The sequence below is a fragment of the Leguminivora glycinivorella genome, chromosome 23, assembly GCF_023078275.1.
Source record: "Leguminivora glycinivorella isolate SPB_JAAS2020 chromosome 23, LegGlyc_1.1, whole genome shotgun sequence".
In the NCBI taxonomy this organism is placed as follows: Eukaryota; Metazoa; Arthropoda; class Insecta; order Lepidoptera; family Tortricidae; genus Leguminivora; species Leguminivora glycinivorella.
In genome coordinates this window covers 7,310,548-7,331,592 of record NC_062993.1, presented here as the reverse complement: position 1 = coordinate 7,331,592, position 21,045 = coordinate 7,310,548, and the positions used below count along the sequence as shown (strand labels likewise).

Genomic DNA, 21,045 nt, shown 5'->3' with positions numbered 1-21,045 from the left:
AGATCAAACAGCAATACTTTGCAAGTATCGTAACTAATCCGAGCGCAGACCACACTTCGAAAAAAATCTAGTTCATCATCTCTTCATTTTCAAGGAAAGTAATGTGTCGAAAAATAGAGTAGTATTTGATGCCATATTGACATGTAGGGGTGGTAGGGGTACGTACCTGACGTACAAATCATACAATTTAGGGCTGGTTTTTCAATCGCCAGATAAATAATATCTGTCAGGTAAATGTTAGCTGTCATTGTCATTTATACGTGTGATGAAAAGGATAGTGATAACTTTATCTGGTAGATATATTTATTCGACGGAAAAACTCTTATTTGTTTTAAAACGATATTCTGAAATAACCACTTGACAGTCCTACGATAGCATAGTATCCAAAAAAAAATTCCGGTAGACAGTCCTACGATACCTTACTATCCAAAAGAGGGGATGGAGACACAGTTGATTAAAGTGACATCTAGCGAAATATTGCGGCATTATTTACTTATTCTCTTGATACAATAACGTAGCCTAACTACATAGTTTGCTACAAAAAGTATAGATGGCAGTGTACGCTCGTTACTTAGTGAATGAAAAAATAAATTCGGCAGTGCCTTGTCAAACTCCGCGTGTTTGTGTTTGATTTTGAATTTGTTTAATTTTTTTTGGATATCTTCATGAGAACTGTATGTGTTGGTTGTGGTATCATTATAAAGGTAAAATAGTATATTTTTTTAATACGTAATAAAAAACGGGGGTCATCGCTCAAAATTTCCTGTAATTTAAGTAATAGTCAAATAAAAAATTTCTTCATTTTTTTTTCGATTACATAAGTTTAACCTTGATTTATAATATATAATCATACATATTTTACTATCACTATAATTTTATTTCAAGTACTGTACTTTTTGAACTATACCTTGTGTAGTTTAGAAGATACAGACGTTTTTGTAAAAAGTTGTGAATGCGCAGCGCGCTGCGCGCGTCGCTTAAAAACCCGGACGGTTGACCGGAATATGGTCGCGCGGGCTGGACTGTCAAGTGGATAAGTACAGTCTCTCTCTCTCTTCCAAGCTATTAATCCCACATGATGGTGGGGTCAGCTTTCCTTGTCATCCGCTTCCACTTCGCCCTATCCTTGACGTCGTCTTCGGACACTCTGCACTCAGCCATATCTTTTAGCACTACGTCCCTCCATCTTGTCTTCTGTTTTCCTCTGCCTCTCTTACCGGGGATGGAGAATCGTAGTGCTAAATTTCCAATGTAGTCTGGTGGTCGTAGTATACCTATTTAAAATATGGTAGGCAAACGAAATAAAAGGTGTTTTTTTAAATATATTTTGCAGGAATGCCCAAGAAGAAACGTTATGCGTATGACGGAAGACGGCTACCTGACGTTATTAACTTACATCTTAAAGGTTTGGAACAAGATTCCACTTTGTTTATGATCACTGGTGATATTGTTAGTATGATATGACCACTATGTCACAATATTTTAAAAGAATATTTTCACTTATCAGATGTGTACAGAACGCACCAAATTGATGAAAGAAATGACGCAAAAGGAAACAAATATAGCGTTAGGTGTCTGATATATTATAAGCATCTATGTGTTTTTTCTGTCACTTTTCGTTAGACGTGTATACCTAAATGGGAGTACTTTTGCACAATGCACACAAATACAAAAAATATTTAAGTATGTATAATTGACGACCGGTCTGGCGCAGTCGGTAGTGACCCTGCCTGCTACGCCGCGGTCCCGGGTTCGAATCCCGGTAAGGGCATTTATTTGTGTGATGAACACAGATATTTGTTCCTGAGTCATGGATGTTTTCTATGTATATAAGTATTTATATATTATATATATCTTTGTCTGAGTACCCACAACACAAGCCTTCTTGAGCTTACCGTGGGCCTCAGTCAATCTGTGTAAGAATGTCCTATATTATTTATTAATTATTATATATAATAATGAGGTCCCCGAAAAAAATAAAACAATGATTCGTATGAATGAATTCGTTCGAATGGCATTTCTGCGACGCGAAACGAAAACGAAACGCCGCGAAAGGTAGTCTGGCTCTGTCGCGCCAATACGCAAGGGCGATAGAGATAGATATCTACGAGCGTTTCGTTTCGTGAGCGTTTGTGCATTCGGCTACGCACGCTGGCCTTCCCATCCGAAAGGTAACTACTAACTAGGCCTTATTGGGATTAGTCCGGTTTCTTCACGATGTTTTCCTTCACCGAAAAGAGACTGGCAAATACCAAAAAGCATTTCGTCACTACTTTAAAAAAATCTCGTACCTCACGCTGCTTCTCAAAGTTAAAACGCAGTAAGTCTATATACATTCCATACAGTCATACTTACTACAATTTTCTTTTCATTGACAGACGGAGATACAAGTTTTTTTAAAAGTAGTGACGATTTCTCACTTCTTCTTCTTTGATATTGTTACGAATATCTATTATTATGTACTATTGTGTAAAAGACACGTTTGGCATTGGCATGTATGAGGAAATTAGATTGCGAAGTATATGTTCCACGATATTTACCTCGGGTAACCTTATCAAAAGCTTTATCTGATGGAAATTCGCCTGAAGGACTTATAGCGAAGGTTAGACATATAATATACGTAAATAAGTCCTGAGGCTTGTGTATAGTATGTTTACTACTTGTTCATTATACCCACGTTATTTAATTTATAATTATTATTAACAATCAAGAAGTATCACATTTTATACATCATGTTGTCAATGTATCACAATCTCGCACTTGTTTCAATTTAAACGTCACTACTTTTTAAGCACTTTTAAATATCTTGCGGACAAAGATATTTTAAGCACAATTTAGATAAATACTCATATCACATTCTATTTTTTTGGTGACCGTCGAGGTGTACTGTTTATAAGTCGGTATTTACCGATGATGTTTGCCAGTTTCAGTTATTTGACATCTTGCCTCTACTGTAGTTACATAGGTATTTATTTTATAAAATGTTTAGGTATTCTTGTCTTCGTAGTGCTTAGGTACCTGTCAATCTTACGGTACCTCAGCGTCAAGTTTTTAAAAAGCAAGAAGCGTTTTATTTTAAGAAGTTTTTGACAATTGCCGAGGTCTTAAATGAGAATAAAATAATTTTCAAAAAAAATACCTTCTGGGAGAGCTCACTCCATCGTAGGCCACGTCTTTGCCTTTGGCTAGTCTGTGGTCAAGAGTAAGCCCATTTATAATTTAAAAAAAAAACGTATTTATTTTGACTCCAAACCCCGTAGCCATGAGGCTCATGAGGCAATTCTACGATACGAAACGCCACCGAAACGCCGCAGAAATGTAGTCTGGCTCCAGTGGTCTGTGTCTGGCTCTGTCGCGCCAATACGCAAGAGCGATAGAGATAGATAGCTACGAAAGAGATATTATCGTGAGCGTTTCGTGAGCGTTTGTGCATTCGGCTACGCACACTGGTAAGAACATTGCCTAACGGAATTATTTTATCCAGGTCAAATGATCTACATGGACAACTGGCGGATGATGATGTACCTGGGAACCCCTGTGATGCCGGACCTCTCAGCTCTAGTTTCCACTGGCCTCTACATCAACGACTTGTCTATGCATGACTTCAGCAGGTAAGACTATGTTATAGCACCACACGCTTGGTGTTTGTTACAAACACTAAACAAATGCCAAACACCACGTCATCCCCACGCTCTTGCCATAAGTTCCTGTTTGTCGAACGTGCTTTAAACATGGTGCGAAACCGACACCAATGCCGATCACTAACAGCTCACAAACACATCTTAGTGTTCGTTGTTTGTGTTCTCCATTTTGTCGAACTGTCAAAAATGTTTCGTTACTACGAAATTTAAAGCATTACACGAGCAATAAATACTTTGAAGTTACCTACTTTGTATGTATAGGTATAGTTCTGTACGAATTAAGACATAGAAATTGTACTTAAAAATAACTGTTGTTTGTTATTTAATACAGTTAAATTATTCTTATGTAGCTAAATAATTTAGAGTTAGTCATAAAGTTGAAGAATCCTTAAAAAGTATTATTTCTATTCTAATGTTAAGTAGGTATGCTTTCTCGTAAATAACATAAATGCCTAAAATACAGCTAATATTCTAAATTCTAAGTATACACTTAGGCACATAAATTTAATTACAAAGTAAATACATTGTTCTGAATTTGATAATATCGTACAATTTGTATTATAATATTAAATTACCTCAAAACTTACGTAATTTGCCTAATCTCTCTAAGTGCCTACGTGTATCAAAAACTTCATCAATGTACATTACATGTATTACGAGTAAGTAGTATGCTATCGTTAAGACGATACAGGAGCGAACATGCGAAAATGGAAAAGGGGTCTCGTTTCAATTTGGGAATTTTATAGTTAAATATACTAGTGTTATTAACTAGATTTATCAAAAAAAATAGTCCATTAAGAACAACTCAGTTAAAAGATATTGCGAATTAGTATTTTATGCAACAAGCGTTTAAAAAAGGTCAAAAAAGACGAGTGGCGTGGGTAACAATTTGAGGCGAAGTCTTAACGCCACGAGTATTTTTTGACTCAGTTAAACACCGTTGCATATTAAAAACTAAGTGCATGGTCGTAGAAAAAGTATTTTTCTACGACCATGCACTTAGTTTTTAATAGTTTTCTAGAATAACTTTCGTGAAATTCGCACTGTTCCCTGTATTTTGACTTGTCCTCTGTAATGATCCTGCACTCACCCTGTCGCTCGCACTCCCCCGCGCCGCCGCAACCCCCGGCGCCCCGCGCACCCACGCTATATCCCTTAAAGGCTACCTAACAATACTTTAAGAGCTATATCGTATGCGCGGGTGCGCGGGGCGCCGGGCGGGGGCGGGTATCTTTTATGTAGGGTTTTAACGATCTATGCTGGACCCTGTACTTAAGTGACGAATAACAGTTCGGGAGTAGAAAAAACTCTTTAAAATCGAGTTTCCGCTCTCGAGTTGACTGTTTCCTCCTTCAAAACTTAATCAATCTGAACGAAATTTGAGAATCAGAATAACAATGAAATAGTCTGTGAATAACAATGAAAGGGACCGTTTAGTTTTTTTGGCTAATTGTTACTAATCTTGAGTATCACACCTTTTTTGCGCCATAATGAAAATAAAAAGGCCGTTTTTGGAAATTTTTCGTTGGCTCTAGCATCTTTAAAAATAAAAAAAATCAAAAAAATGAAAACGGTCCGACACAGATAAAAATAATAATAATCTGTGTTGAAAAAAATCATTGCTCTATCTTCAAAAATCAGGGAGGAAATAGTCGAGAGCGTTTGTATAGAGAATTGACCCCTCTTATCGTCTTAAGTAGATAGCAATGCCGAAATGTCGTTAGATAGAATGCAATAACTTTTAAAATTAAATAACTCTTAAGCCCTTTTTAGACTGCGTCAGAACTTGCAATATAACCCATCTGTATGAGACCTAATAACTATCAAATTTTCTTGCTGTTTTTCGCCTAATTTAATACAGGTAAGACAAGTAGGACAAATTGAATGAAGATAGAACTTGTTTACAACAAACTAAGACCTAACTAAATTCTGTTATATAACTTCGATCATTCCAGACATTTTAATCCTCTAAAGGATATCAAAAGTAAGGTAATACTGAGAAGACATCAGTTGGGACTATTCATAAAATTATCTTACGAAATTTGAGGAGAGCTTTATCAAATTTATATTAATATTTTCGATCTTATAAGCATTGACGTAATTTCTAGATAATGAACGGCCATATTAATCAGTGAAATATAATATTTTGTCATCGGCTTTTCTAGCTTAATATTTTATATTAGCGACTAGTATTCATTAATTTCATTATACAAGTATTAAGTATTTGCCTAAAAGAAAAAGGAAAATGTACTTACCTAACTAGTAAATAATCAGCCAGCCAATTGTATATAGAAAACACTTTCAAGGACAACTAAAAAAGAGAGGTTGAAAACCGATCATAATTTTTAGCTTAAAACACCTTTTAAATAGCAAAATCAGAATATAATTACCATCATGCCATGCCTAACTAATAAGAAGTCTAAAAATTCATAATTAGGCTGTTTTTAACCTCCCCCCCCCCGACGTTATAAGTTTGACGTGTCTGTCTATTTGTCTGTCTGTCTGTCTGTCTGTCTGTGTGTCTGTGTCTGTGGCATCGTAGCTCCCGAACGGATGAACCGATTTCGATTTAGTTTATTTTGTTTGAAAGCTGAGTTAGTCGGGAGTGTTCTTAGCCATGTATCATGAAAATCAGTACACTATGTCGCGATCGGGGCTTTTTTCAAAATATTAATTTTGTGGTTAGGTTATTATGCCAGTTAAACACACACATACCTTCACGACAAAAATTCTAATAGACTTTCATGAACCAACTTTTTAATTCCTAGAGACCTGATGTTAGCCGGAACGCAGCAATCCGTGGAGCTGAAACTAGCCTTGGACCAGGAGCAACAGAAGAGCAAAAAGCTAGAAGAATCCATGAGGAAACTAGACGAGGAGATGAAAAGGACTGACGAACTATTGTACCAGATGATACCCAAGCAAGTGGCCGATCGACTGAGGAAGGGGGAGAACCCTATTGATACTTGTGAGGTAAGTTTTAAGAACAAATTTGAAATAGGGGTTTAAAGGATTCTGTGGAAAACTACATAAGGAGATGAAAAAACTGATGAGCTCTCATACCAGTTAATTACCCACCCCAAAAAAGTTGCCGATCGACTGAGAAAGGGCAGAACCCTTTTGATACTTGTGAGGTAAGTTTTTATCTATGTTTTGCAAGTTATTGGAGGACGGGACACTTATCTAGCAAAATTGAGGAGAAACTAGTAGATGAAAAGGACTGACAAGTTCTTGTAACAGATAATACCAAAGCGACATCCTGACCTAGTAAAGTTGGGGCCGTTGGGGGAAATCCTATTGATATTTGAGAGGTAAGTTATTATTGGTTTTGATCAATGTTTTCAAGGAAAGAACACAGGAGCGGCGTTGTTGTTTAGTCTAAATAGACGGATTCTTTCACATCAATTATTTAGACGAAAGTTTGGGGCTAAGTCGATCTGTGTAAGGTGTCCCCAATATTTATTCATTTATTATTAGATTTGGAGGTTTCGATTTCTTTTGTGACTTATTTATTACAAAGCGTATCCCTGTATATATTTCAAGTTACAAAGCATATCATGCAAACTTTTCTCCCCGCTCAATATCTAAAGTGAATTTAAGTAACTAGATTATTGTTTTGTATATTTTATACCTTAAGTTACAAAACTTAAGTTTCAATTTATCAGAAATGTGTCCATAAATTACAAAGTTATATTCAAGTTCTCCAACTTTAGTATCTGCTTAGCATAGATATTGATTATAAGATTGCATTGCAGTTTGAGACAGAAACGAAGATACATTTCACGAACATTTATGTCGAATATTTCATAGCGTTCGTAAACATTTACACAATATCATTTATACATTTTATACACCCTTAAAGTGACTTGAAACTCATACACATAGAAGTTTTCCCCACCTTAATTCTCCACTGTTCCACTTTTACAATCAGCCGAATGGCATTTCTCCGACGCCAAACGAAAGCGATACGCCGCTGGCTCTGTCGCGCCAATACGCAAGCGCGATAGAGATAGATATCTACTAGCGCTTCGTTTCGTGAGCGTTTCGTGAGCGATTGTTGCCATTCGGCTAGCACCCGAGTGTAACCACACCCTGTTCCACTTTTACAATCCCTACAACGCTGCTTTTTGCCTCCTATCCCATTGGTAAAAAAAACTAGATTCACCTACTTTTATCAATTTTAAAGGCGTGGTAATTTGACTTTATTCATTTAGCATGCCCTAGTGGATTTAAACCGTTTTTACTTCCGCGACCACGGACAAAACACTGTTTCAGAAACGTTGTTGGGTAAATAAAATACTAATATTATTCATAAATATTACACATATGGGGGACACCTTACACATATCATATCATAAAAGGTAATAATGTTATGTGTTGTTATTGTGTGTTATAAGGTGTTGTTGACGACCGGTCTGGCTCAGTCGGTAGTGACCCTGCCTGCTGAGCCGCGGTCCTGGGTTCGAATCCCGGTAAGGGCATTTGTTTGTGTGATGAGCACAGACATTTTTTCCTGAGTCATGGATGTTTTCTATGTATATAAGTATGTATTTATCTATTTAAGTATGTATATCGTCGCTTACCACCCATAGTACAAGCTTTGCTTAGTTTGGGGCTAAGTTGATCTGTGTAAGGTGTCCTCAATATATATTTATATTTTATTTATTTATTTATATCGCGTTGGACCCGCGTGTGTCTTTAATAGTATTTTATACAATCGTGATATAATACAAAGCTTTTCAGTCGAGTACCATGTTTAGGCCACGAAGCTTGCTGAGTGGCCTAATAGTATGGTACGAAAGTGAAAAGCTTAATTATATCACTTGTATACAATATTTTTCTACTAGTCATCATCTTCATCATCAATGGACGAAAAATATCATAATCCAATTTAAAATTAATGTTAATGGCGTCGTTCACCGTCGTATTCAACAACATCGAATTACTTGGCAACCAATTGTTTGTAATAAACATCTGTGATTGGTCAATAACGCGATAGGTAAAGTGTTTCAGATGCAGACAAATTTGCCAGGTATCGCAAATTAGTATAGAACCTGTATAAAGTTCGATTTTTGAAATTATTACAGTTAACTAAAAGTGAACTGTAATGAAATATTATACTTGTCTTAGTGTCATGAAGACTATCTAACACTGAAAAGTCAGCACTTACAGTTTAGTCTGTGGTGTCCTAATTGACAGATTAAAGTCGACGAGTAGGAAATAGTTATTTGTTATACAAGGGGGCAAAGTTGTATTTTAACGCCGAGTGTGGAATTGAAAAACGAGCAAGTGAAAGGATTCTATGGTTGAACCACGAGCGAAGCGAGTGGTTCGAGAATAGAATCCTGAACTTGCGAGTTTTTTAACACACGAGAAGTAAAATACATTTGCAGCCGAGTGTAACACAAAACTTTTCCCCTCACTATAGCGAGGAAACTACAACGCAAGAAAATGCGTTTATCACTGCTTCCAGTAGTTCCACGGGTAGTAAATCATCTTAATTACTAGATTCAACTACTTTTGCCAATTTTAAAGCAGTTAATTTGACTTTATTCAAGGTCAAATTACTTTACCCACTAGTGGATAAAATGCGTTTTTACCCGCTGGTATTAAAGGACAAAACACGTGTTTCCGAGCTAGTGAGGGGAAAAAAATATTATGCACTAATTGGAATATCATCTTCCTCAGATGTTCAACAGCGTGTCTATTCTCTTCTCCGACGTGGTAACCTTCACGGAGATCTGCTCTCGCATCACGCCCATGGAAGTGGTCTCAATGCTGAACGCCATGTACTCCATCTTTGATACACTTACTGAACGAAACCGGGTGTATAAGGTACGTATATTGTATGATTGACATCAGAAGGGGCTAGGAGATCAACCCTCTGGATACTAAAAGCCATGTATTCTGTCTTTGATACACTTACTGAACGAAACCGGGTGTATAAGGTATATATTGTATGATTGACATCAGAAGGGGCTATTAGCCCAACTATTAGATCAACTCTCTAGATACTAAAAGCCATGTATTCTGTCTTTGACACTTACTGAACGAAACCAGGTGTATAAGGTATGTATATTGTATGATTGACATCAGAAAGGGCTAGGAGATCAACTCTCTAGATACTAAAAGCCATGTATTCTGTCTTTGACACTTACTGAATGAAACCGGGTGTATAAGGTATATGCATATTGTATGATTGACATCAGAAGGGCTAGGAAATCAACTCTAGATACTACTTAAAAGCCATGTATTCTGTCTTTGACACACTTACTGAACGAAACCGGGTGTATAAGAGGTATATATATTGTATAATTGACATCAGAAGGGGCTAGGAGATCAACTCTCTAAATAGTAAAAGCCGTGTATTCCGTCTTTGACACACTTACTGAACGAAACCGGGTGTATAAGGTATGTAAGTATATTGTATGATTGAAATCAGAAGGGCTAGGAAATCAACTCTCTAGATACTACTTAAAAGCCATGTATTCTGTCTTTGACACACAGGCCGTTTTCACATTATCCGACATATCGGATCGAATAATGTGAAAACGGCCTCACGGAGATCTGCTCTCGCATCACCCCTATGAAAGTGATATCCATGTTGAACGCTATGTACTTCATCCTTGACACGCTTACTGAATGAAACTGAGTGTACAAGGTATGTATATTAATCTCGACGTTAGTAGCTGCTAGTTAAGTGGTTTTCATCTGATGCTATCTTTGCTACTTACTGAACGAAACCGGGTTGCTGCGGGTAGCTGCTAAGAGATCAACATTCAACAACGGGTTCTTTCTGTTTAAAAAATAAAGAATTTTTGTATTTTATATTTTTTTTGTATTTTCTGCGACGTAATATTCACGGAGATGTGTTCCCCATAAAGTAATTCTCTTTTTTCGGTATGGGAATCGTCTCCTGGCCCATTTTGGGGGTTGTTGGGTCTCTCATAGCCATTCCTACAGTGAAAGAGGGAGAAAAAGCCTACACACCAAACTCATATCGCCGTTTCTTACAATATTTCATCCGCCCCATTCAAGGGTGCGTAATGGACCCTCAAAAATTCTACCATGACGCCACCCCAACCAGTAGAACAATTGAGTAGAAACATATAAATCTAAATTCTTAAAAAACTTTTAAGCCCTCGTATGCTTAGACACGGATCGGATCCATGCGAGGGAATTTTAATCTATTGTTTTAAATGTCAAGGTCACTGTTTCAATTAATTGTTGTATAGAGTAGAGAAAGCTGCGAGATCGTATAGATAGTGCAGCTGCCAAAGGTTGCTGCGCTCTTGGCACCACCCGAGGGACACGTGTAGGGTTATCTAAGGTAATTCCTACGGACGTGGAGCAGCATCGTCCCCCACTGTTTCAATGATCAAAATTGACAGGTCGCATATGAGGGGTTAAGTCGCGTAACAAATTGCGGAAATTGTAATCAAAAGTCCACCGAAAGTGGTGTTATTATTAACTAACCCCGCAATCATACGAGATACGACCAAAATACACAGTATAAACACAAAAACTACACGACAGATTGCAGAGGGCGAAACCACAATGTTTATCTAACCCCTATAACGAACGGGCCAATGTTCGCCACAAGTTGGGTAACTGTTAATTAAAAGTTTCAAGTTTAATAGCTCCTAAATAGTCCTCTCAATTTTCGAGATTAGACTTTATTTAAAACAATATATATTTTTTAAACTGAAGGAAAAATTTAAAAATCCTCACCCGGCAGGACTCGAATCTACGACCTATGGCTTTGCCGGAACAATAGGTTGAGGAGGTGAGAATTTTTCAATTTTTCCTTTAATTTAAAAATATGTATCGCTCGCAGACGCAGACTGCATGATAAAAAAAAAGAAAAACAATTTTTAAAACAATACTTATACTTAAAATACAAGTTTTTTTTATCTTATCCCGCTCGTAATTTCCGGCAATAAGGACAAAAGAAATCGGAATTTTATGTTGAGTTCTTAAAAGTTTTCTCAAAGGCAAGGGCAAACTAATGTGCACTTTCAAGGGCGCAGTAAGGCGTACAAAAACAATTACTAAACATGTCTAATTTCGTCGAAAACATGTCTAAAGTCTGAGTGGTTAGGTGGTGACTTTTTAATGAAATCTGTGAGACATTTATTACGCTAGAGACTTTCCACACTGTCAGCAGAAGATAAATTAAATGGATTTAATATTTGTCACTATCTATTTAAATTAGATTCAGTCCCGACTTTGAGCAATCAGAGAAGAAATTTAATAAAATTAAGAAATAAAATAAAATGCGGGAGAAATTTTGTGATCAAAGTATCCCACAGTTTTCTGAATTATCGGGCAACAAATTCCAAATTTCAATTTATTTGCATCTTTCTAAGGTGCGCGTGGGATCAGCAGGTAAAACTATACAATGGCCAGATTTTTATTTTGTTGCCGATTTCACATTTTTTTTACTCAGATTCATGAGCTCTTTCGATCCAGGGGGCCGATTTTTGAGTCTCACGGCGTTCGAATTCAGAAAATTGTCACTGAAAATAATAGGCAATTCACCGTTTTCAACCGGTATTTTAGTGACAGTGAGACTCAAAAATCGGCCCCCTTGATGGGAGACAAAAATGTCACAAAATTTTCATAAAAATTTTCACTTTCCCCTGAGTTGCGGCCATACAAGTTCTATGACAAAGTGTCACTCGGTGGAAAAAAAGTAAGACTATTTTTTCTCCTGCGAAATTGAATGAGCTCATGATTCTGAGTAGAAAAAGTTAATAAATTAGGAAAAAAAGATAAAATAGGCAACGTAATAAAAATCTGCCGAAAAAGAAGAAATAAATAATTTCAGGTAGAAACCATTGGAGACGCTTACATGGTGGTGTCAGGGGCGCCAGAAAAAGAGGACAACCACGCGGAGAAAGTCTGCGACATGGCACTTGACATGGTGGAAGCAATTACTGACCTTAAGGACCCTAGCACAGGTACCGAACGAATAAAACAACGTGGCATTACATTAGTGATAGAAAACTACTGAAAAATGCTGTCAACAGTAGATAAACAGTAGCACTTGATCTTGACTTGTGGATTTGACGGGTGACAAGAGGGCTGGTATTGGTGGCCAGTATTTTGCTCAGAAAATAAGCATTGGCAAGGATGATTTATATAGGATTTACAATCTTCATACTAAGAATCGTATGTGCCTACCTCATTTTTTAGCGCCACCTATTAAATACTATCGTAACTACACTGATGATGCCTACAATTTTTTTTTTTAATGTGTATTGACGTAATATCATGATATTAAAATAAAGAAGCATGTCATTTGTTCTTATAAAAAATAAAAACACATTTTGGCCACTTCCAGGCTGCAAAAAAGCGCCATCTAGTTTGAAGCCTAAAAGGCCTATATATTTCAGGGGTTCGTTTTTTTGTATGGACTTTGTCTGGCCCGGTTATATCGTCCTTGGCATTGCTATTCAGTGAGACAATGCGGCCAGTCTTGTGGCCATCTCACTGAAGGTACTAATATTCCACTTTTAACTTTATTCTAAACGTAAAAAAGTTAAAACTTCAAGATTATCTACTGTTCCAGGTTCTCATCTCTCAATCAGAGTGGGTGTCCACTCCGGCGCAGTAGTGGCCGGAATCGTCGGCCTCAAGATGCCTCGGTACTGCCTCTTCGGAGACTCAGTCAACACTGCCTCGAGAATGGAGTCCACATCTGAAGCCATGAGGATCCATATCTCGCAGACGACGCAGGAGCTGCTCTCGCCGTCTTATATGATGCAGGAGAGGGGGGAGATACAGGTTAAAGGGAAAGGTGAGTGCTTAGACTGCTTAGACAAATATACCAACATAATATTATAAGTATAATATTTCCCGCTGCAGCAGGCAACACTGTCCTAAAAGTCCCATTTACTGCATTCCTACAGAAACAATGGCGGCATACGAAGAGCTGAGCAGTGTAGTGGGTAGACTTGGGATTTCATTACCCCTGACAAGGAGCCTCACATAAACCACTCGGGTTCTGCCCCGCACCCGAATAGTACGAGTATATGCATTTTCCCCCTCCTAAACAAAAGAGAAAGGGTGACTCGAGCTAAAAAGAGAAGAGACGAGAAGATGGCTCATTTTGTATAAAATGGTTCATGAGTGACTTCGAGTCATCATATGACTGCTTCAATAGAAACGTTCGTCAAACCTTCCGTCCTATTTCTTTCTAGAATGTCATGATTTCAGATGATAGGGAATTTGTCATGCAAAGCGAAGAAAAACTCTCGACAAACTTTGGAACTACTAAATTTCTCCTCCTCCATCCATTTTTGTGTCATCTGAATTAGTAATTTCAACTTCTGACGCTTTCTAACTGTAACTAATTTCAATTTCCAGGCTCAATGAAGACCTATTGGCTCGAAGGAAGAGAGTCCAGACCTTCCTTAACCAAGGTGATATCGCCGCAACTGCAACCAGGCACGGAGCCAGAATGGGAGCGAGCTGCTGACGTCAGAGACTCGATTGCAGAGTATTCTGCACAGCAGTTCTTGAATAAAGAGAGCAATGGTTTGCAGGCGAATGCTGTGCAGAATTCTGGACCAAGCTCGTTGGTCAGTTTATCAGGTAAAATCATGTCACTGTCACATTTTGGTTGATAGGGTGGCTGACTTCAGACTCGATAGTAGAGTATTCTGCACAGCAGTTCTTGAATAAAGAGAGCAATGGGTTGCAGGCGAATGCTGTGCAGAATTCTGGACCAAGCTCTTTGGTCAGTATATCAGGTAATGTCATGTCATTTGTCATATTTTAGTTGATCGAGAGACTGTCAGTCTCCATTGCAGAGTATTTTGCACAGCGGTTCTTGAATAAAGAGAGCAATGGGTTGCAAGCAAATGCTGTGCAGAAGTCCAGACTTGGCTTGGTCCAGACCAAGCTCGTTAGTTAATTTGTCAGGTAGGTAAATAGTTAGTGCTATTACACAAGACGCAAACTCGCTCTAAGATCGTACAAGTGGAGACATTACCTCAACCCGAAAATCGCGACTCTTCGAAAGCCTCAGAGCAAGGCAGCAGCTGAAACTAATAAGGCATCAAGTGAATATGAGACTACAGTAATTATTAGCAAATTGGAACGCAGTTGTATCCTTTTCTTTCTTTTTTACCAGTCTTTTTGAAGTCATATCAAAAACACATGCAATGAGTTACTGATCCTTCTTGTGAAACTTGACCTTGAACAATGCCAACTACATTCTTCATAAACTTTTCTGGATGAAATATTTTACAACATGTTGTCATTTTCGTTTTCTAATTTTCAGGGAACACTCTAGCCCAACCCTCCACCCCAACAATTCGCAGCCAGGGACACGCCACTCCAACTGTGACGTCACCAGTGGAAGAACGTCGGATGTACTCTCCCGTCACGTTTCAAGATGTAGCGAGAAGGAGCATAGCTAACTCGCCGAACAGGACTGAAAAGACTAGAGGTAGGCTTTCTATTTATTTCTCTCGTATTAGAGTATATTAGTTGCATCGTCATCGACTGCTTAAGAGCAGAGGGTCTGCTACTCCAGGAGTAAGTTTTTTTTCTTATTTTTGACTTATTCATCCGGACTGTACAGCTAACAGATTGATACGAATAGTAAATTTTAAAGCTAATTTTGAACTTTTGATCTAAAAGGCATAAGCAATCTAATGGTCCTCTATACCACCATGATAGTACTCTTTATTATACTGTGCCTATGCTTTTCAATAAGTAAATGGAACCAGCTGAAACTTAGGCTTTGGCTTTAATTGTTGAAACTTTAGAAACCCCTTTGAATCCGCCCTCGAGCACTAGAGCACTTCCTTTTGTATTGCAGATTCGAGGTCAAACTCAACAAGCCTGGGTGGCAACTGGGCTGATGCGGAGTCTCTCGCCACGGATCCTGCGCGGACCATCGACAGCCTCAACTCTATTTGGTAAGACAACAACGAGCTCAGAACTCTTTCATGATTTTGGGCTAGCCTTGAGTTTGGGTTTTAGGAAGCCAAAAATTAATTTTAGAGACTAAACTTTTACTTCACAAAACGTTCGTGCTCCCAGAACCCCGTCCGTGGTTATGCTCATTCATAATAAAAATTGAATTGATTTCTAAATTATAAATTGCTTAGTAACCCAAATTAAATAAAATTTAACGAAACTAGGTATATTTTGCTCATCTGTATAGAGGTACTACGGTATTGTGTACAAACTGCGTTACTAACGAAAATGATCCTCAGCGTAACCATTTGGTGACGTAGTGGAAATAACCAAAATAAAGCAACCAATACGCAACTATATGGTTGTTTTTAACATAAATTTAAAGGTTGAAGGGTCTAATGGGAGGATGGCTGGTGGTGGGTGCACGGAATGGGAAAGTGTGCGAAGGGCGGGAGGGTGTGCGAATGGTTAGAAAACCTAACAGAGGGATGGGATATTGGTGAATGTAAGGAGTGGGGGAGTGTGCGAATAAATATTATAGGACATTAAATATATTATAGGACATTCTTACACAGATTGACTGAGGCCCACGGTAAGCTCAAGAAGGCTTGTGTTGTGGGTACTCAGACAACGATATATATAATATATAAATACTTATATACATAGAAAACATCCATGACTCAGGAACAAATATCTGTGCTCATCACACAAATAAATGCCCTTACCGGGATTCGAACCCGGGACCGCGGCGCAGCAGGCAGGGTCACTACTGACTGCGCCAGACCGGTCGTCAACCGGCGAATGGTTAGATGTGCTTTTAGGGACGCGTTTGTGAAAAAGTGAAATGGTGAAAGTTGCGTGAAATAAAGGTTGCGATCTGGAAATAACGACTTCCGAAAAATGTAGTACACACTTACTCTAATCATGGTTCCTACTGCATTTAATTGACAAAAATAAATTAAAAAAAGAGTGCTTAGTTAAGTAAGGTATATTTAATTTTAGATTAGTTAATTTAATTTTAAGTACAAATGGGTTCTATAACACAGTATACTATATCCTAGCTCAGAACCCAAAGGCTGTATGTGTTTTTAAGTTAATAAATATTTCTATTTCTAAAGGTGCATTCAGATATATTTTTTTTACTTATTTCAACTTTTTTTTGTACTATGCACGATATGTAACTACAATTAAAAAACAAAAAAAAAAGTTCAAATAAACTGTGATCTGCCCATCTGTAGTTACAGTGCGACGTCCCCTTGCAGAAACGGCACCGCGCCCCCCTCCAAAGAAAGGGAGGACAGTTTCGGCGATACAGCTGTAAGTTTTATATACTAAGTTATAGTTTATTGCATTTTATCCACATAGCAAAATTGCAATTAATTTGTCCAAAAGAGTGCAAAGTAATTTCATACTTTTAACTTGGTCTCTTAAGCTGGCTGGTGGAATTTATTTACCTATAAATGATGATTTTGAATCATAAATATTGAATAGATTGGATGGATAAATATTGAATGGATTTGATTTAGTTTGATGTTTTCTAGTCAGTATTTTGTTCGTGTTGGTGTGGTGAAAAATGTTGTGTTTCTCTCAGTGGCAAAGTTTCTTTAACCGTCGTGCCTTGAAACCCTCGCAACGCTCAAGATTCCAATATTGAACCACTCGCTACGCTCATGGTCATTGGAATCTTTCGCCTGCTCGGGTATCAACATTGGAACGTGAGATACATGAGCCCTCTGAGTCCCCGCGTAGAAAATTATTGTACATTCCACAACCTACTCTAAACTTTGTTGAATAACTAAAAGTTCTAACCATCACCAGGGTCTCAAGAGAATGAACCTTGAATATTTGTACCCATATAGTAATCAGCTAGTTTAGTTATACAGAAGTATAATTTAGCTTAGTTTTATGTGTGTTAGGTTGGTTTAGTGTCACGCGGACCGATCGCGCGGAGCGATCCGCACCGGGCAAATAAGCATTTCTTTTTTTTGCCAATAAAAAAGTTTTGATTGTTTTAGGGAATTTTGGGTCAATTGTACTCAGAATCACGAGTACTTTCAATCTCACTGGGAGACAAAAAGTGTCCCAGAATTTCCATACATTTTTGTTACTTTCCTCTTTTGTTACCCCATACAACATGTACGGAAAATGGTAACAAAATAAGAAAAAATCATATGGGACAATTTTTTTAACTACTATGATTGAAAAAGCTAGTAATTCTGAGTAGAAATAGCATTTTTTTTTTCAAAAATATCACACTTCATAAAAGAGGCAAAAAAAAAGAAATGTTCAAATATGTTCAGGGAGCGTTTTAGGGTAAAGCAGAGGGGCCGCGCGGACGACTACATCAACTTCATACAAATTAATCCGGTTCGCCTGACACTGAAACCAGCCTTACTTCTAAGTATAACTTTGGCTATACAAATATTACTGCGTTACAGTGCGTAGCTCGAATGTCCGCAGTACACTCGGCGCCACCCGCGTGCGTTGTCACAGACTCAACACATCAACTCAGCGCAGAAGAAATAGGTAATTATAACGTACTGTGCTTTGTATTATACGCAGAATTATCGGCAGTATATTGATAAATAGGATTCCCTACACGATTATCCTTTTTTTATATTCTTTCCACGATTCCACGATTAAAAGCTACTTCTAGGTTTGTAGTGGAAACTTGGATCGGGATCCTATCGGCTGCGCCAACTAAAATAACGACTCGGTTATTTTCTTCTTTATTTATTCTTCTTCTATCATCTTTAATAAGTGGTCATCAAAAATTAGCTATAAGTATACATATAATAATGCGTATGTAAAATCTTGTAAATTTTTGATTTATTAAACACTTTTTCCTTACTTGGCTTGGTTGGTGCGATAACCCAAAATGACGTTTGGCCGCCAACACAAGAGCACGCTACTTTGCTCGTTCTTGAGCGGTATCGCGCCAGCTTTCACCGACGCCGAGCAAGCTCACGGAGGTCAACCTCCACACTAGCGATATTTTAGGTGTACAAGTGTAATATCGTAATAACTATTTGATTTCAGAAACTGACACAGAATACCAAGACGCTCACGAGCTCAGCCACCCCCACATCTGCACAGTCTCCGAAGCCATCACCGAAAACCCCAAGCCAGGCAAAGTAGGCCGTTTCAAAGCTCGGATAGCCCCCCACAAGTCCTGCGCGAAACCCCACAAGGACTCCCTAAAGGATAAAAACCCCCCAGTTCATGGACACCATCATACGAAAAACGTGAATCACCATCAGTGTTGTGGGGCGTTCGGTAACCCGCACGTGAGACATAAAAATAACTCTAGCTGTCAACTTATTTAGGTACACGGGTAACACTTTAAATAGGATATCATTGAAAACTTTGTGATGAGGCTCAATTTTTGTTTGATGACAGCAGATTATTGATCAATTTTCTGAAACCACTAGATTTATGTAAATCCTGACCAGAAATATATGACTATTTTTCCAAATTTAGTTATAAATGAAAAATATATGATATTTTATATACATAAGACTACGCGCCATGTTGCTGACTTTCATCGGAATTATTTTCTTCATACTATATTGAACTGTCACCACATACATCAGAATATCAGGATAACAGCGCCCTCTTGACAATAGTCATATCGTCACTACTTTAAAAAAAACTTGTATCTTCGTCTGTCAATAAAAAGAAAATTGTAGTAAGTATGTATGGAATGCATATAGACTTACTGCGTTTTAACTTTGAGGAACAGCGTGAGATACGAGATTTTTTAAAAGTAGTGACGATATAGGTATTTCTGCTCAGTCACAGGCTTTATAATATGACGTTATACGTAGTGAAGTAGTATTTGGGTTAAACATCTACGAAAGTGAAATGTCAAATTTATTTCTTGATAATTGTAGTGGTCACAAAAATCGTGTGCTGTGCTATTATGAAATTTAAATTGAGTCCATTTGTTAAGGATAATAGAATTGATGTTGTTGATCACATTAAGCAAAATTTTATAGCTGATAAGTATTTATCTAATTAAATTTGGTTTATAACTCAATCAGACGATATTAAAGAAAAAATGTGTAATAAGTAGAAGACGACGTGACTATTTATGAAAATGCATTTCTCGAATGTTCCCAATACATCACTGAATCTCACTCCACTGCGTTAGGCCGGCAACAGACAGTCTTAATTAAATTTCATAATCTTAAAAAACCATAATCCTATGAAATCAGATCGAGTGCACGGATTTCCATACAATTTCGCAACTGTCCACACAGTCTTATTTTTTAAGATTATGATTTTTTTCAGATTGATCTGACAGATTGCGAATAATCTGAATTTTAAGAATGTGGCAAGGCAGTCGATCTTATTTTATAAGATTATGATTTTTTAAGATTATGAAATTTAAGACTGTCTGTTACCGGCCTTACTCGAAAATATGTTCTAAGGTGGGTAAATTTGATGTTCTTCCTCACGAGCCCTTTCGATCTAGGACAAAAAATGGTCCCAAAAACTTCTATTGCATACTTTCCACTTTGTGACCGCTGTACAGTGTTTGGAAAATGGTGACGAAGAGGAAAAATTAAATTTAGGACGTTTTATTTTCAATTAGTCTTAGGATCGTAAGCGCTCGTGATTCTGAGTAGGAAAAACATAAAATTTGCCTATTTAAGAAAAAAAACTCTTCACACGAAAATGCCCTTACGCATGACCCGATTCCGTCGTCACAGCTTATTTTTTAAATTTTTCGTGTCTTATTTTTATCAAAAATGGCCATGTACCAGATTATATGACAGATTTCTGGCTTCATGATTAAAGAGTGACATTCCATGACTTTAAAAATTAATTTTAGTGGTATGAAAATCTACTAATGTCTCACAATCGTTTTTTTTTTACTTATAAATAAATGTGTTATTATTAATGATCTAGTCCCAAAAAGTATTATTTTTTATCTGTTGTCAATGGAATTATAAAATACTCGTACATTTCTATTTAATGCGTAACTTTCGTTACATGGATTATATTATTATATTATATACATATATAGGTACTATATATTATATTTTTGTAAGATGTAAGCTTAGATTTTGTGGCATATTATTGATTCTGATCATAAAATAAAATATTATTATACGTACAACGCCGTACAAATGACTAATGAAATAAAAAAATATATATACGAGTAGCAATTCTTTAGTTTTTGTACTTATAAGAAAATTCTCCTGTGTTACTTTTTTTACAATAATTTGATGAATCGTAACAAAACTTGTTCAGCCATAATCCATATCATTTTTATTAAGTAAGAGATACTTAGGTCGATCTGTGGATACTTAGTAATATATTGAAAGCACTAAGAATGGATATAATTATAATAAAGTCATATTTAATTTATTTTTAACGGTTTAATAACTCAGTTTCTAATTTTATGGTGCATTACTATTCCAAAGATAATTCCAAAAATTGTAGCTATCAAGTTAAAAAGAGC

The 21,045-nt window shown here is 37.2% G+C and overlaps 1 protein-coding gene across 1 annotated transcript in view; it reads left to right on the top strand.

The window, feature by feature from the left end:
- The window catches only part of LOC125238373 (soluble guanylate cyclase 88E), a 50,100-nt gene extending 31,086 nt beyond the window's left edge, over positions 1–19,014 (top strand). The window contains exons 6-16 of the mRNA XM_048145681.1: positions 3,485–3,611; positions 6,410–6,614; positions 9,330–9,476; positions 12,472–12,604; positions 13,216–13,443; positions 14,013–14,240; positions 14,932–15,099; positions 15,475–15,574; positions 16,814–16,892; positions 18,014–18,101; positions 18,615–19,014. Coding sequence (XP_048001638.1) covers positions 3,485–3,611; positions 6,410–6,614; positions 9,330–9,476; positions 12,472–12,604; positions 13,216–13,443; positions 14,013–14,240; positions 14,932–15,099; positions 15,475–15,574; positions 16,814–16,892; positions 18,014–18,101; positions 18,615–18,901 — 1,790 coding nt within the window. The 3' untranslated portion in view covers positions 18,902–19,014. The remainder of the gene's footprint in view (positions 1–3,484; positions 3,612–6,409; positions 6,615–9,329; positions 9,477–12,471; positions 12,605–13,215; positions 13,444–14,012; positions 14,241–14,931; positions 15,100–15,474; positions 15,575–16,813; positions 16,893–18,013; positions 18,102–18,614) is intronic.
- Positions 19,015–21,045: the final 2,031 nt, after the last annotated feature.